This window comes from Rhinichthys klamathensis, unplaced genomic scaffold, assembly GCF_029890125.1.
Source record: "Rhinichthys klamathensis goyatoka isolate OS25496 unplaced genomic scaffold, OSU_Roscu_1.1 h1tg000775l_1, whole genome shotgun sequence".
NCBI classification, from domain to species: Eukaryota; Metazoa; Chordata; class Actinopteri; order Cypriniformes; family Leuciscidae; genus Rhinichthys; species Rhinichthys klamathensis.
In genome coordinates, this window is record NW_026607174.1 from 498156 (window position 1) to 515625 (window position 17470).

General features: G+C 39.0%; 2 protein-coding genes across 4 annotated transcripts in view; one reads left to right on the forward strand and one right to left on the reverse strand.

The window, feature by feature from the left end:
• uvssa (UV-stimulated scaffold protein A) overlaps positions 1-15879 on the reverse strand; it is a 59869-nt gene extending 43990 nt beyond the window's left edge. The window contains exons 1-7 of the mRNA XM_056243070.1: positions 15716-15879; positions 15238-15359; positions 13525-13855; positions 13139-13259; positions 8606-8932; positions 8375-8484; positions 4048-4176 (exon numbers count right to left, since the gene is read on the reverse strand). Of these exons, the coding sequence (XP_056099045.1) occupies positions 4048-4176; positions 8375-8484; positions 8606-8932; positions 13139-13259; positions 13525-13855; positions 15238-15347 (1128 nt within the window). The 5' untranslated portion in view covers positions 15348-15359; positions 15716-15879. The remainder of the gene's footprint in view (positions 1-4047; positions 4177-8374; positions 8485-8605; positions 8933-13138; positions 13260-13524; positions 13856-15237; positions 15360-15715) is intronic.
• Positions 1-17003, forward strand: part of LOC130077735 (trypsin inhibitor ClTI-1-like) — a 138130-nt gene extending 121127 nt beyond the window's left edge. For 2 of the 3 annotated variants that reach the window (XM_056243068.1, XM_056243069.1), the window contains exons 2-5: positions 16348-16396; positions 16560-16600; positions 16698-16807; positions 16900-17003. In XM_056243068.1, coding sequence (XP_056099043.1) covers positions 16360-16396; positions 16560-16600; positions 16698-16807; positions 16900-16945 — 234 coding nt within the window. In that variant the 5' untranslated portion in view covers positions 16348-16359 and the 3' untranslated portion in view covers positions 16946-17003. Of the gene's footprint in view, positions 1-16239; positions 16397-16559; positions 16601-16697; positions 16808-16899 lie in introns of those variants that run through there. The other variant, XM_056243067.1, reaches the window with a different exon arrangement.
• The last annotated feature ends 467 nt before the right edge of the window (positions 17004-17470 follow it).

Here is a 17470-nt window from a genome sequence, read left to right on the forward strand (position 1 = left end):
TCTGTCAATGTCACGCCCCTCCTTTCTCTGTTCTTTTCGCCCAGTTAAAAACGGATAACATGTGTCATAATGATGTGTCTTCTAACTGCTCGCTGTGTCCCATTCCACCCTAGGCTGAGCAAATCTCCATTAGCACATGAGCCGTGCCCCGCCGCACTGGAGCGAATCTCCATGCAAAGATGGTACACCAAAAATACCATAAACACTGTAATCTAAAACTGTAGGTACAGTACACCCATATTCTCAACTCTTCTCATCTAGTGGTGCACCTGGATCACAAACATGATCCTCCCAGGCACAGTACTTCCACTAAACTGCAGTGATGTGTGAGGAAAGGGCGCCCTCCTCTGGGAATAATGCGTTACTGCTCAGCTGCTGTGTTATACTAGCTTCTGCTGTATGTGTGTGTTGTGCTGCATGTCATCTTACAACACACTCAGCACAGAACAATCAATTGTAGGTTTGATGATTTTAGCAATGGTAAAATGGACGAATAACCACATATCCATTTTTATTTGCGGAAAAGAAAATAGGTTATAAACTTGATGTATGTATGTACAGTATGTAAACTTGAAAAATAAATCTATGGTATTATTAATTAGGTGTTCAAGCACAAAGTGCTGAAAACCTATTGTAATTGCTATTTGAAGAAAAAAAAATCCCCTAAAACGCATCGTGCAGCCCAAACCGTGAGGCCTAGAGACTTGAAACCTGGCCAGGTGGTAGGCCACACTTCTGGGGAGAACCTATCAGAGTATGACCCCGATTGGCCCATAGGTGGCGCTACAGCAACCAAAAGTACTAAATTGCTCATAACTCCTAGACCGTTGGTCTAAAAATGTTCTGCAATGTGGAATTTGTCTAAAACCTACTTTTGCGAACCAGTCCCTGGTTTTTCGCCTGATCGGAACCAGACCAGTCTAGGCTTATTCTCTGGACTCTCTAGATCAATAATTATCGGAAAAAATGTGACATTTTGCAATTGGGTGGCTGTAACAGGGTCATACAATACAGTACAATACAATCAAAAGCCTATAAATCATCAATAAAAACTCAGAACTTCACAAAAATTGATGAGCATAATGTGTCATAACATGGTGAAGAAGCATGCAAAGCTTCATGGAGATCGGACCATAGGTGGCGCTATAACTGTTAAAAAGCTTTAAAACTATATATTTCCTATGGTAAATTGCCTGTATTGGCTGTAAATGGTGTTTTCCATCTATTATGTCAGTGTTTAAATCTATGCTAAATAAAACTTAATGTCTTTTGATGCTTTTGTGCTTAACGGCCTTAACTGCTTGAACACCGCTAAATGCTGCTTGCAGCTTTAATTTTAATATTTTTTATTTAATATATAAGTTAGCTTTGTTGTAGCTGCTTTGCATAAGGTTAAAAACAAAAGATGATTTAAAGAGGATCTATTATGGCCTCTTATGATGTTGTTTCAGGTTTTCCTGCTTGAATGTTGATTATTTTCCTCATATTCTCCATTGTTGCGGCTCCTCTCTTCCCAGTCTGTCAGTAACGCTCTGTTTACTTCCTGTCTCTATGAAGCCCCTCCTTCTGAAAAGCACACTGTGCTCTGATTGGTCGGCTGAAGCAGTGTGTTGTGATTGGTCGAGCGCTTCGAGTGTGTTTGGGAAATGCCCCGCCCCTTACCATAACCGCCAGTTTAACACACTACTAACTAACTCAACCAGGCCCCGCCCCTTTATTCTGCGTATATGAATTATTATAATGAGGAATATTGTGACGTGATCGTTCCCGGAAGAAACTCAAGACTACAATGGGTTTTTGTAACCTTGCAGATCTTTTTTTTTTTAATGCTCAAACAGCAACATTACACACTAACTAAAGTTGAAAAAAGCATAATAGGACCCCATTAAATCAAAATTGATATTTGGCATGGTAAACTCCTTTTAGATCAGTGGTTCTCAACCCTGTCCTGGCGTACCCCCAACACTACAAGTTTTCCTTGTCTCCCTAATCAAACACACCTGATTCAACTCATCAGCTCATTAACCCATGTGATAATGAGCTGATGAGTTGAATCAGGTGTGTTTGATTAGGGAGACAAGGAAAACGTGTAGTGTTGGGGGTACGCCAGGACAGGGTTGAGAACCACTGTTTTAGATGGACGAATAAGAAACTGGCTTGAGTAGTGCAGCATGACACGAACAGAAAACACCTGTCTGTCAGTCAACTGAAGGTGCAGAGCCACTCAACACAGTGCAGGACACGCTCAGCTATACCGGGATCCGCAGGCTGAGAGAGGCTAGTACTATGCATTTAATAGTGTTAAAATGGCAGATTTAAGGCCAGTTCACACCGGGACGAATTTCGCGCGCGATATTCGCCGACGTTTAAAGGAACACTCCGACTTTTTGGGACTTTAGCCTATTCACCTTATCCCCCAGAGTTAGAAAAGTCCATGCATACCTTTTTCATCTCCGTGCGTGCTATAAGTCTGTTTGACGCACCCACCGCTAGCCTAGCTTAGCACAAAGACTGGATGTAAATGGTTGCAGCTAGCATACTAATCCAAATAAGTGACAAAATAACGCAAACATGTTTCCATTTACATGTTGTGATTTGTATAGTCACAGAGTGTACAAAAAACAAAGTCACATGAGACACAGACATATTTTAACCGTATAAATACTGGGAACTATATTCTCTGAAGGCGAAGCACTGCTACTTGGGCGGAGTGATAACCGCAGCACCCGAGACGCGCCGTGGTGAGGAGCAGAGAGTTTGTCTCGGGTGCTGCGGTTGAAACCCGATCGGTTGAAATCGGGCCCGATCACGTGGTTTCAGACTCGATCGGAATCGGACGTTACCTCCCGATCAGGACTCGGATATATGTAAATTAGGGGTGTAACGCGGTACATGTATTCGTAATTATTGAACCGGTTCGGTACGCACACAAACAGAACGATTCCTAGGACCATTTTTCCTGCCGACAAAATCCGCGCTGGCGCGATCACCACAAGGTTGCGCAACATCAAATGGCAAGCGTAATGAAAGCGTAACGAAACTGCGCTACTCATTATATTGTGCTTAACGGACCATTTATCAGTTCGGACCAGCAACATCTGTGCAGCGCGAGATCAAGCGACACTGTGCTGAGAGATCCAGTGAAGAAAACATTTGAATTCGCCACTGAAGTAATAACATCGCTGCGAGATCTAGTGAGAAGCATTCACATTTCTCCATTATTAACCGTAGATCTCTATTAGATCAAACAGTGCTGACGTGGGAACCAGGAGAAACATTGTGCCGTAACTGAACATGGATTTAATGTTGCACTTCAAAACTCAAATACTATATAAATATATATTTAAATGTTATTTTTAATGTGATGACCAAAACATTATTTGTTCATCCTTCAAAGATTACCCCCATTTATAAACCTGAAAGTTTCAAGATGTAGGAAAACTCACACTTATTTAAAAATAGTTTTTCTTTTAATAAATAGGAAATTTCTCTGGCATTTCTTTCTTTTTGCTGTATCGTATCGAACCGAACCGCAAATTTTGTGAACTGTTACACCCCTAATGTATATATATTCTCATTATTTTGTTATACACTTTTAAAACATTTTTATTTTTTGTTTACATGCCTGCGGGTATTTTAAGTTGAGGTGCTATTTGTTTTTATATTAGACTTTTTCTATATTTACTGTTGCACTAAAGTCCAAAAGTGAAGATTTTATGTTATTTATTACTTGATGTTCAAGCTACCTCACAGAAGTGCTCTGTTTGTTAACAGAGTTGTTGAATGTTAAAATAAGGTGAATTAAATAAAAAAATAAGGAACATCCTGGATCTGTTTTTTCTCTCTTCTTTGTTTTTTTTTTATGTATTATATAAGTATCGGATCGGGACTCGGTATCGGAAAATACTCAAAATCAAATGACTCGGAGGCAAAAAAACCTGATCGGGACATCCCTACCGATATTCGTCCCGGTGTGTACGAGCCTTTACCCTCAGAATCAGTGCAAAAAAGCCTGAAAAAACGAATCTGTCTGGAAAACAATCTCACCACTCTTCTCTCTCTGTTCTTGTAGTCTATATGAAGATCCTCATGTTTCCTCAAGGCGAGCTCCAGAGATTTCTTCAACTCGGTGGCTCTCCTCATCAGTTCTTCCTCAACGCCTACTTTTGTAAAGACCTGTAAAACACATCACAAAACACACTTTGTTCAAGTAAATAGTACAGTTATAAGATGTATGAAAGAAAAATCCAAAGGTTGAAGAGCAATATGAAAAAAAAAGATAAAAAAGAAAGAAAGCTGAATTCTGTTTGCATCATTGATCATCATTTTCCTGTTATCACTGGCTATATAAATAAACGTGACTTGACAATTTAAACCCTTTTCAGTAACACTTTACTTGAAGGGGTGTGCATAAGACTGACATGACACCTTCATAATCATGACATGACACGTCATGAATATGAAGGAGGGTTTATGCATGTTTATGACAACTGTCATTAAGTGTCATTCGCTCAATTATGACATTTTTAATGCAAATATGACATTGTTTGAGATGTCTTTGTTATGACAACTTGACATAAACCAATACATCATAACCTGCAGTGTCTTTGTCATGACAACTTGACATTACTAAGACAACACAACCTGTCATAAACATGACATAGCAGATTAATTGTCAAACTTAAGAAAGCACTTAGCTTTATGGGTTAACATTACATTAAACTGTCAGGTGGTTGGTTTTGACATTGGCTGTCATGAGGCCATTATAACATGTTAATGACAAATTCAATGTGTACCACTGTAGTTGAGGTCAAAAAAATATTTATGACAGTTATAATGCCTCATGACAGCCAATGTCAAAACCAACCACATGACAGTTTAATGTAATGTTAACCCATAAAGCTTGATAATTAATCTGCTATGTCATGTTTATGACATATTTATGACAATTTATGTTGTCTTAGTAAAGTCAAGTTGTCATGACAAAGACACTGACGGGTTATGATGTATTGGTTTATGTCAAGGTGTCATTACCAAGACATCTCAAACAATGTCATATTTGCATTCAAAATGTCATAATTGAGCGAAAGACACTTAATGACAGTTGTCATAAACATGCATAAACCCTCCTGTGTCATGTCATGATTATGAAGGTGTCATGTCAGTCTTATGCACACCCCTTCAAGTAAAGTGTTACCCCCTTTTCTTTTTTCTGTAATGTAACTGTATAATATCATACTACTCTTACTATTTCTACAGTATACCATATTCATATTTTCTTATTTCTCAGCCTCCACTTTTGAATATTCTTGTGTAACTTTTCGTTATCTTATGTGTACATCATGAACACAGCTAGACAAAGCCAGAACTAGGCCTTGGACACACTTATACACGCAATCTGACACACGCACACGTATGCACACAAACAAGAACTCAAGCCTCACACAAATATTTGAACATCTAACCTCTCTTGTTATTGTATCTCTTCATATGCCATATATGGTAGGGGTTGATCTTTGAGCACTATGATTGGATGGCCTGGATAGTGTGGATGACCCTGCTTGTGTATAAATATGACTCTTCTTCCTTAATAAACTTGATAATATTATGGTACTTCACGGTCTATGTGTCTGCTTGATCATTCTCCCGGAGAGCCTGTTTCCACCTGATGACTGACAGCTTCAAGGCTGCAGAAAGTCTACCTGTAACTAATCTAAAAATACCATAGTACTTCAAATGCCTGTATGACCCATTACTGGAACAACCTGATGACGTGAATTCAGCCCTTGGCCAAAATGTGCAGTATTCAACAGAGACAGAGACAGCTAAAAGTTAAAGTGCCCCTATTATGCTATTTTTGTTTTGGAGTGTCCTCAAACAGGTTTACAGGCATCCAAGGTCAAAGATTAACACATTAATCTTCTCATAACATCCACTGCAGCATCAGCTCTGTTCTCACAGTCTGAAACAGTTTGATAAAGGATTCGGACTCTAAACCCCGCCTTTCCGAGAGCCTGCTGTGGTCTGATTGGTCAGATGTTCCAGTCTGTTGTGATTGGTCTACTTTGCTCTGATTGGTCAGATGTTCCAGTCTGTTGTGATTGGTCTGCTCTGATTGGTCAGATGGCCCAATCTGTTGTGATTGGTCAACTCTGCTCTGATTGGTCAGATGGCCCAGTCTGTTGTGATTGGTCTACTCTGCTCTGATTGGTCAGGTGACCCAGTCTGTTGTGATTGGTCTACTCTGCTCTGATTGGTCAGATGACCCAGTCTGTTGTGATTGGTCAACTCTGCTCTGATTGGTCAGATGGCCCAGTCTGTTGTGATTGGTCTACTCTGCTCTGATTGGTCAGATGACCCAGTCTGTTGTGATTGGTCTACTCTGCTCTGATTGGTCAGATGGACCAGTCTGTTGTGATTGGTCTACTCTGCTCTGATTGGTCAGATGGCCCAGTCTGTTGTGATTGGTCTACTCTGCTCTGATTGGTCAGATGGCCCAGTCTGTTGTGATTGGTCTACTCTGCTCTGATTGGTCAGATGGCCCAGTCTGTTGTGATTGGTCTACTCTGCTCTGATTGGTCAGATGGCCCAGTCTGTTGTGATTGGTCTACTCTGCTCTGATTGGTCAGATGACCCAGTCTGTTGTGATTGGTCTACTCTGCTCTGATTGGTCAGATGGCCCAGTCTGTTGTGATTGGTCTACTCTGCTCTGATTGGTCAGATGGCCCAGTCTGTTGTGATTGGTCTACTCTGCTCTGATTGGTCAGATGGCCCAGTCTGTTGTGATTGGTCTACTCTGCTCTGATTGGTCAGATGACCCAGTCTGTTGTGATTGGTCTACTCTGCTCTGATTGGTCAGATGGCCCAGTCTGTTGTGATTGGTCTACTCTGCTCTGATTGGTCAGATGGCCCAGTCTGTTGTGATTGGTCTACTCTGCTCTGATTGGTCAGATGGCCCAGTCTGTTGTGATTGGTCTACTCTGCTCTGATTGGTCAGATGGCCCAGTCTGTTGTGATTGGTCTACTCTGCTCTGATTGGTCAGATGGCCCAGTCTGTTGTGATTGGTCTACTCTGCTCTGATTGGTCAGATGGCCCAGTCTGTTGTGATTGGTCTACTCTGCTCTGATTGGTCAGATGACCCAGTCTGTTGTGATTGGTCTACTCTGCTCTGATTGGTCAGATGGCCCAGTCTGTTGTGATTGGTCTACTCTGCTCTGATTGGTCAGATGGCCCAGTCTGTTGTGATTGGTCTACTCTGCTCTGATTGGTCAGATGGCCCAGTCTGTTGTGATTGGTCTGCTCTGCTCTGATTGGTCAGATGGCCCAGTCTGTTGTGATTGGTCTACTCTGCTCTGATTGGTCAGATGGCCCAGTCTGTTGTGATTGGTCTACTCTGGACTGATTGGTCAGATGGCCCAGTCTGTTGTGATTGGTCTGCTCTGGACTGATTGGTCAGATGACCCAGTCTGTTGTGATTGGTCTACTCTGCTCTGATTGGTCAGATGGCCCAGTCTGTTGTGATTGGTCTACTCTGGACTGATTGGTCAGATGGCCCAGTCTGTTGTGATTGGTCTACTCTGCTCTGATTGGTCAGATGACCCAGTCTGTTGTGATTGGTCTACTCTGCTCTGATTGGTCAGATGACCCAGTCTGTTGTGATTGGTCTACTCTGCTCTGATTGGTCAGATGGCCCAGTCTGTTGTGATTGGTCAACTCTGCTCTGATTGCTCAGATGGCCCAGTCTGTTGTGATTGGTCTACTTTGCTCTGATTGGTCAGATGACCCAGTCTGTTGTGATTGGTCTGCTCTGATTGGTCAGATGGCCCAGTCTGCTGTGATTGGTCTACTCTGCTCTGATTGGTCAGATGGACCAGTCTGCTGTGATTGGTCTACTCTTCTCTGATTGGTCTACTCTGCTGTGATTGGTCTACTCTGCTCTGATTGGTCAGATGATCTGCATCTTCAAGCGTCTTCTCGACATGAACAACAAAAACCAAACTCTTCCAGTTTTAGCTACAACTACAGTGTCTGAGGGCCGGGCAAAGTAGATGTTATTACTGACGACTCATTTCAGAATCAGTTCTTTCACAATCACAATCACTACATTTATCTGCACTTTGATCTTTGTAACATTTCAGACCTTTTACATTCACAAACAGCTACATTATACACTACACGAAAAGGAACATCCAAAAACGCAGAATAGGGGCACTTTAAAATGTTTTTACATTGGAAATTTTAAATTGGATTAAAAAACAAAGTTGTGTGTAAAAGAGCAGCTTGAACATTCTGCTAAGCATCTCCTTCTGAATAAACAATGACAGATTGTTAATTTGGGGATGAATGATTCCTTTAAGCGGTCGGAGGGTTTACCTGGATCCAGGACTGCACCAGAGGCAGGTGTCTGGTGGTGACGAGTCTATGAAGATCCCTCACTGTGTTTACCAACGCCTCGTTCTCTTCCGTCTCTCTCACTTGTAAATCTGCGGACATGATTCAGATGGTTACTCACAAAATCTCCCAATGAGAATTCCATGGCATGCTATGACATGATGGAGGACACATATCATCAGACCGGCTGTGAACACGATCAGTCAGGCGCACCTGTGGACACATTGAGCTCCAGCTGATATTTGTAAGACATTAAACCAGAGCTGCGGAGAAACACATTCACATCAGGAACTTCCCCCGTGTCACTCTCGTCACTAGACTCGTCTGTGTGCCCTTCATCGCTCCTCTTCTCTGACATCTTTGCGTTCTGCTCATTGCTCAGGTCTTTACTGCAGCAGGGCTGGTCAGATTTGTCCTCGGCTCCCGCAGAGCTGTTAGCGACTTCTGCTTCCTCGTTAAACAGGTTCAAGTCATCGGTTGCAAGCAGTTTTATGCAGTTGTTCATCTCAGTCAAGGTTTCCTCAATCCCAGTCGTCATTTCTTAATGAAAGAGACAGAAAAACAAGCATTTTAGCTAGGGAATGCACACTGCTTTCTCATCTTTAACTATGGATCAATGGTTAAATCCATAGTTTTTTAACCAGGTGTCAAAACATAATCAAGGCAAGCATCACTAGTACTTCTTTTTTGAATGCAGTTTGTGTTCGTTTTTACAATCACTCTGGCACTAATTTCAGAAACATCATGTAATTTTTCAAAACTCTAGCCACAAAACAGTCATCACAGCCAGTCCAATGCACTAAACCTGCATTGTGCATTCAAATGTTTAAAAATTAACAGTATAATTAGTGAAAATAACTAATTTAACAATAAATACAGTAGGAACATTCATTTAAATCATGCATATACAAGATACCCACAGCTTCACATATCATATCACATCAGTCATTAAATTTTGTTTATTGTTTTTTTTTATGCCATGCCAGCTTCTTTGGCTATTTTTGTGGTGAAAACCCTACTTAAAATATGTATTATTTATTTATATATATCCATACTTAATTATTTAAAATAGAAACTAATTAGGACCCAATTTTCCTATTTTTATTTTATTTTTTATCTAAAATTAAAATTGGATTACCTTGATTAAAAAACATTTCCCGGGTATTAACATAATTAAACAATTGTCTCAGAGGAGTAGAAATTAATTATTAAATATTGTAGTACAAAATATGTGATATTTTTCCATAATGGTACACATAAATACATCAGTTTAAAAGGACTAATAGAGAGGGAATTGGGAAACGTGTTAGCGTTTTCGAAACAATGACATCAATGGTTTAATAATAAGTGACTGTAAAAAAACCTAAATATAAAATTTCACCTACCTTTTACTTTTCAAAGCAAGTCAATAACTACTTGTGGCAAGGCCTTTGTAGTCAAGAAGTTATTCATTGAAAATATTGATTTATTGAGGTAAATATTTAGCAGATTTTTTTTTTTTTACAATATTATATCTTTTCCAGGATATAGTTCATTTATTTTAAAGCATGTCCTGGAAACTGTCTCTTGATGTTTAACCATCATAAAAATTATTTGCTTAACAATATTGATATTTATTAATATTGATTCTTGGTGGAGCTGTGAAAGCTTAACATATGCAGTAAAAAAAAAAAAAGCTTAATTGCAACCAGACATCCAGGAATAGAGGTAATGTAATGTAAATTGTACACAAGGTTTACATGCACATAATTTAAATATCTGTGCATTTAATGACAGCCGTTCAGAACATATATTAGCAAGCCCAACCGCAGGGCGTCAATGAACAGATGATATCGTGAATGACCCAGTGTGCTGTGTATCAGTCGGACAGGATTGGTTTTCAAGGACATAATATATGTGAAAGCATTACTGTGTTACTGTGGATGTCTGTAATATTTTTTTCAATTTGCACAAGATAAGCAATACAGACATCGCAGAGATAGGTGTGCCTACTGTATTATATGTGGGATTATCAGCAGAAAGTGATTTAATCCCAGAAAGTGGTACTATAAGACGAGCCTGTAATACTGTATAGGACTCATAAACACATGCATCTGTTTTCAGAATGAACACACTGGTATTTCTAATATATTCACCTCGACTGTGAGCTGATCTGATGTTTGATACTGTACAGAAGATAACGTGCTGAACATACATTCCTGTTTTACATAAACAACGATGTACTTGTGTGTAAATTCTACTGTATGTTGTTCATGTAAAACAGGAATTTATGTTCAGCACCTTGTACAAAAGCAGAGACTGGATGGGGAATGTTTACTTTACTATCCAGAATGTGTGGAAATACAAACATGGCAACTTCCAGGGATTACTCAGCGAGACACATGTGGATAAATGTAGACGACAGGCCAATAGTGCACTTCCACTCGATCGGCTCAAAGACTGAAGTGTTACTTTGCATTATGAACAGTGTTGTGGCATTACTGGACCATTTGCCACATTGCCAGCCCTAAATGTAAACATTTCCATGTATTCATTTTTTTTTCTATTGCCAATGTGTGAACAGCTTATGACAAAACCTAAAAAACAAGACCTTCGAGACTTCCTAGGTAGTCTATGAAAGCCTGTAGACTGATTTTTATGTGAAGGACTCACTGTTGCTGGGAAAATCAAAATGTTTTGTGACGTTTACGCTCCCAAGAATGACGACACAAGACAGGAATGCCGAAAGAGCCGTTCTGCACTGTAATGTCAAATGTGTCATCCAAAGAAAAGGGATTCATTCAAACTATAGTCTCACATAGTCAGATCTATATCGCCTAAATATACTTTATAATCAAACGGTGTGACACATGACCTCATCTGTCGCCATGAGGCCGCTGAGTCTCAGATCCGCTGCACACATTTCCACATCACTGAGATCAGGAGCTTCCTGAACCGCTGTGTTCTCACCGCTGTCATTTCTGTTGTGTTTATTGCGTTATTGAGAGGAAAGTGTGCAGCACATTTACATATTCATCTAAACGTCGCTCTCATTAGCGTCTGGATGTTCACTAACAGTAAAGGTATTTCACACGTCTGCTTACATCTAAGCGGAGAACGAAACAGACCTTCGCTGTTAGTATATCGGGTATTGAATCACGATCAGTCTCTTGTGAGTTATGTGTGCACGAGTGCGAGCAATAAGTGCTGCTGCAGTTCCCTTAACGGCCACCGGTGTCGCTAATAACAAGGGCTTCTGGATTATACACACAGCCCCTTTAAGGTTTAGGGTACGTTTACGCGACAATCGGAAAAAATTTTCCTTTGTGTTTTTCGCGTACATACGACACGTTGTCTAAACGATCCACGTTCACACGGATCCATGAAAACAATTTCCCTCGCTGTATTCTGCTGCCAGGCCAGTAGATGGCGATGTCAGTTTGTAAAGAAACACTACGCACCCATAGACTGAACACATAATACACAAGACGTCACCGTTTACACAAATTCACGTTTTTGAGAGACAATAATGGTATCATTTTCAAAAACTTGCACTTTGAACCCCGTTTTCAAAAGTTTGGGGTTTTTAGGCCGCAAAAACGGCATTGTCGCCAAAACACACCGAAAGTTTTAGACTGAGTCGTGTAAACGGCCCTTTAGAGGAGAAGTTGCATAAAAATGACGTTTATTTAAAATGAAAAAAAAAAAACTGTACATATATAATGAAATAATGTATAAATAATTCTAGAATTATTTTATTATTATTTATTTTGTTAATTTTATTCATTTATTTTCATGTTTAAGTACTTATCTGTAGATAGACGGATTGTCTTTTTTTTTTCACAGACCCGGGACAAAACCTGTGTCCGTGTTATCAGGAGAACTGCATGTCCTCAGTACCACACTGTTCAAACATAGTGAACTCTGTGTTGACTTTTCACATCCTACTGTTGACCCGCTTGTCCAGTCAACTACAGGTCTTATGTCTTATGACAGTATGGCCTTAGAATGTCATAAATGAAACTGCAGTCAGTTTATGCTATTTTTTTCTACACTCTTTAAAATATAAGTTTCTTTAGAATCCATAGAATCTTTGCATTGGAAAAAAGGTTCTTTACACAGTAAAAAATGTTGGGTTATTTTTTCTAACCCAACCATTGGGTTACACATATTGGGTTACACTATGTTGGGTTATTTTCCAAAAATGTTGGGTCATTTTTTAAATCGTTGGGTAATTTCTTGTAATAACCCGGCTGTTGGGTTAAATACGTATGTTGTATACACTTGTGTATTTTGAATTTATGTACACAATTATGTATGTTTACATTATATTCTAGACTCCCCGATATTTAGTTTGTAATTTAAAAAAATATTTGTTGAGACATATTTATTGTTTTATGCAAATAAACAATCTGTATTTGAAAACAAAGTGTATTTTATTTATTAAAATAATGTCATAAATAAAAATAAATAGTTAACTTAACTGTTGGGTTACTTTTAACCAATGCACTGGGTTAAAATGGCCAACAGTCGGGAAGGTGCTATAGTTGGGTTACCCGTTTGGGTTATTTTTAACCCAACATTATTAAGTAAGTATAAAGGAAAATGGTTCTTTAGATAATTCAAATGTTTTTCACGATCAGAAAAAAATGGTTCTTTTAAGAGCTGATCCCTGAAGGGTTCTTTGAGCTTCATCTAAATCCCACTTTTGGAAGCTTTATTTTTAAGAGTGTCGTGTCAGTGCCGTTTATGAACACAAGAATGTACCTTCCATCTCCTCTTTGGCCTTTTCAAGCCTCTCTTTGTAAATTCTTTCCAATCTCTTCTGTTTCTCCTCTTGTCTCTTTCTCTCAGCCAGTGTTCTTGCTTCAACGTCATGAAAATCTACCTGAGAAAAAGTGTGATTGGACATATAACAAATTATGTTTACCAATTTTAAATCTGCCTAAAACAAGTAAAAATAAACATAATATTTTAACAAAAAAATACTATTCCTAAAAATTCTTACTTATACAGCTAAACTCCACTAGAACACAATATCTTTTCTATAACAATCTTTAATTGCATAACAACAGTGACGTGTTCCAGGGTGCAAACTGATGTTATTATTATTAAATACTGTAATTAAAGAAGAGGTGCAGCCGGATGAATACCTTTTTAATCTGCTTAAGAAAGTGATATCCCAGAGAGAGTTTCTTATACGCCTCTCCATACGTGGCGTGCCATGACTGCACCGTCTGGATGGCGAGTGTCCTGAGTTTTCTGGCCACCTCTTTGGGTGGAGGCAGCGGCTGCTCGGCGTCGGTCTCGACTGTGAGCTCCAGAAACTCCTGGAAGTTTGTGATGAGAAGACCTCTGAAGTGATGCGACCGGCTGAAGATCTCACTGAGCATCTGGAAGGCAGAGAGCCGGATCTCTGCGTGCTCTTGGTTCAGCTGGGTCATAATCAAGTGGTAGAAATGATCAATGTAGTCATTGGAAACTCTGTGGTCAGAAAAGAAGAGGTTTAAGAAGGCGCACATGGTCACATGCTGCTCTATGGACTCAAGAACAAACACTACACAAACACACAGCCACATACCGATAATAAACTACTTGCTTATAAATGAAATTTGACATATAAATGTGTATCTTCATAACTGACAAACACTGCTAAATAAACGCTGGGCAAGGCCAGCTCCTCATCCTGTGACTGGACAATCAGTTCTCTATTCTCAAGAAGACTTTGGGCAGAGCTGGTTACCAAAGCTACTCACTTAATAATGTTGGGTTAAAAATAACCCAACAGTTAACTATTTATTGTTATTCATGACATTATTTTGATAAATAAAATACACTTTGTTTTCAAAAACAGATTGTTTTTTTTTTGTATAAAACAATAAATATGTCTCAACAAATAAATACAAGCTAAATATTGGGGAGTCTAGAATTTAATGTAAATATGCATAATTGTGTAGCTACATAAATTCAAAATACACAACATACATAATTAACCCAACAGCCGGGTTAATACTAGAAATCACCCAAAGGTTTTAAAAATAACCCAACATTTATTTTTTTTGGAAAATAACCCAACATAGTGACCCAATATGTGTAACCCAACGTTTTTGATGCACTGTACTGTGATAATAGCATGGCTGTCTGAAATCAAAATTTGTGGAAGCATTTTTGTCTCACACCTGGTTGCCAGCACAAAGTGCATGACAGTTAAGCAAAAGATTGTAACCAGTTTAAACTCTTCCTTCACTCTCGGGTAACGTTAAACCGGCTTTAGACTAGGGTAAAGGCCTTTTACTAATGCAGTGGATGTAATGGGGCAAAATCTCTCACTATCAGCAAAACAAATGAGATATTCTGTTGGGAAGAGTGGTGTTTTTTGGAGATATAATGACGTACATCTCCAAAACGCTGCAGTAAAATAATTTCATGTGAGGTGTGCATATAGTATGGGACGTCCCCTATAAGAACTGGCCATTCATTTTGCCTACGTCTTAGTAATGAGGTTTTTATAGCTGTATGAAATGGAATATTGTCATAAAGCTCCAAAACGCTGCAGTAATATGGTTTCATATGAGGTGTGCATATAATGTGTGGGATGTCCCCTATAAGAACTGGTCATTCGTTTTTTTCTACTTATAAGAAATTAGGTCTTTATTGGCCTTTGAATTAAAAAAAATCATTTATCTCCAAAATGCTGCAGTAAAATGGTTTCAAATGAGATGTGCATATGGGACGTCCCCATTCGTGTTCCCATGAAATCTTTCCCAGATTGTTCTGAATCTATTCACATGACTTTTTATTTTATTTTCTAACTGTGAAACGGTGTTTGTGAACAAAACGATACAACCAAAAACTCCATATCATACTTGCACATTTTCTTCACTTCCTTCATTTTGTCTTGATTCAACTGTGGTTCTCCAGAGGTTGTCAACTCCTCAACCAGTTGTGAGAGCTTATCTCGCATTGTTTGGTCCATCTTGATATAACCCTAAAACAGAATGAGTAGAGGATGAAAGGATTAAAGTATAAGTCAATGCAGCCATCACTGAGAAATAGTTGCTCCTCTATGTCATCATTACTCACTGTTACTTTAGTTATGCAACTGCTGTTCTAGATAGATAGATAGATAGATAGATAGATAGATAGATAGATAGATAGATAGATAGATAGATAGATAGATAGATAGATAGATAGATAGATAGATAGATAGATAGATAGATAGATTTCATACAGTAAAGTCTTACAGTCTACTAGTGACCGAGAGCTTCTCGTTTCATCTGACTATCTGACTGTATCAGAAGTGTATCTTTCCTCAGGTGAGGACGAACGACACACAACACGTACCTCCCCATCCACTTGCTGTAATAAAAAAGGCTTTATTAATTACTGGTATTGTATAAAATGTCTGTTTCCATGTGGGAATGAAGTGGACTCATCTCAGTGTCTTTGGTGCGATTGAGCAGGGAATGTAAACAAAGATACAGTGAGCAAATGTAGCAGTGAAGAGTCCCCCATTTTCAAAATAAAAGTCTCGCTCTAGTGTAACATTTCACTGAAAACTGACTGAACTACAGCCGAAGCATAATCATTAATATAATTTTATAACAATTATTTTCAGTGTAAAGTCGAATATGGGTGTGCCTATTACAGTTACAGGTGTGCGAATCGCTTATGATTATTAATTAGATGCTGCCGACGTTGCTTACGTAACAAAAACAATATTCATTAGCCGAGCCTTCCTTAATTCTTATTCGCCACGCTAACACCCGCCCTCTTACGCACGTCTGGTTGTCAGCCAATCAGCGAGGCTTATTAATGAATATTCAAAAGCCAAGCCTTTGGCGTAGTAGAATTCGATTGACGCACTTTGTAAATTTCTAACTTATCTGTGGGCGGGAGTAATAAACGGTATAAAGAGCAATAAAGGATCTCACCACACCTGAAAGTGATTGATTACATAGTCAACACAACGCTGTAAACAAACAATCATGCTGGGACGGATTTGTGTAGTATTCTGCTTGGCAGGTGAGTTTATCACTGGTTTTGGCACTAAGGATAATCAAAGTTTGATGTTTTAAGCGTGTGTTGTAACAAAGACGACGTTATTTTTAAAGTTCAAACCACAAGAATTATAAAGCAGACTCTTCATATCACGTAGTTATGTTTTGTGTGTGTTTCTTCTATACAGCCTTGGCAAGCGCAGCTGTGATCCCCGATGGCTCTAAAGTGGTGGGTTGATGATTATAAACTATTCCTTAGTAGTTATAACCTTAATTTAACCACTAATTACATGTATTTCATGTATTCTGTGTGCTTCCCTTGACAGCCAAAGTGCTCTGATTACTTCCTTCCTATCTGTACCCGGGAATTTAACCCTGTGTGTGGAACTGATGGAGTCACTTACCCAAACGAGTGCATGCTGTGTCTGGAAAACATGTAAATCAAGTTTCTAACGTTTCAGTTTGAATGCTCATGATGTTCTTACTAGTGTCCTACTGAAACCTTGTTGTTTGTCTGTCTTGTCATAGGGAGGTCAAGGTGAACACTGCGATATCCAGGATGGGAGAATGCTGAGACCGATCCACTCGTTTATATTTGGGATGACATGAAGGCTGGAACCACATGCTGCTTTTTAAAAAGTTTTTTAATGATGAGATGAAGTGTTTATTCCCTGTTGTGTCTTTTTTATTAATTGTTCTAATCCTTAAATAAAGCCTTTATGTAGTAAGTTGTTGCTTTGTACTTTTTGTCTTAAGTGTAAATCTGTATCAGGAGCATTTCTCAGCTGAATCTGTCACTCACAAAAAAACACACACAAAGGAGTATTGAGACACTGGATTCGAGTAAACAGTCCATCTACAGTAGGACATGAGACCTTATTCAATGAGGTAATAGAACATTGTGCATGTTTGCCATTTGCTTTAGAGAGAAATGGGTGATGGATCAGTGTGTGAACACCATAAAACAATGGTAATGTCAAAGTTTGATTTAACGGTCTAATTTAACTTCTAGTAGAGCCTTTGAGTGATGGGAAAATGAAACTGAGGTAACTTTTTTTCAAATCACTTAGTCCAAATCAAACAGCACAAAGATAACTTG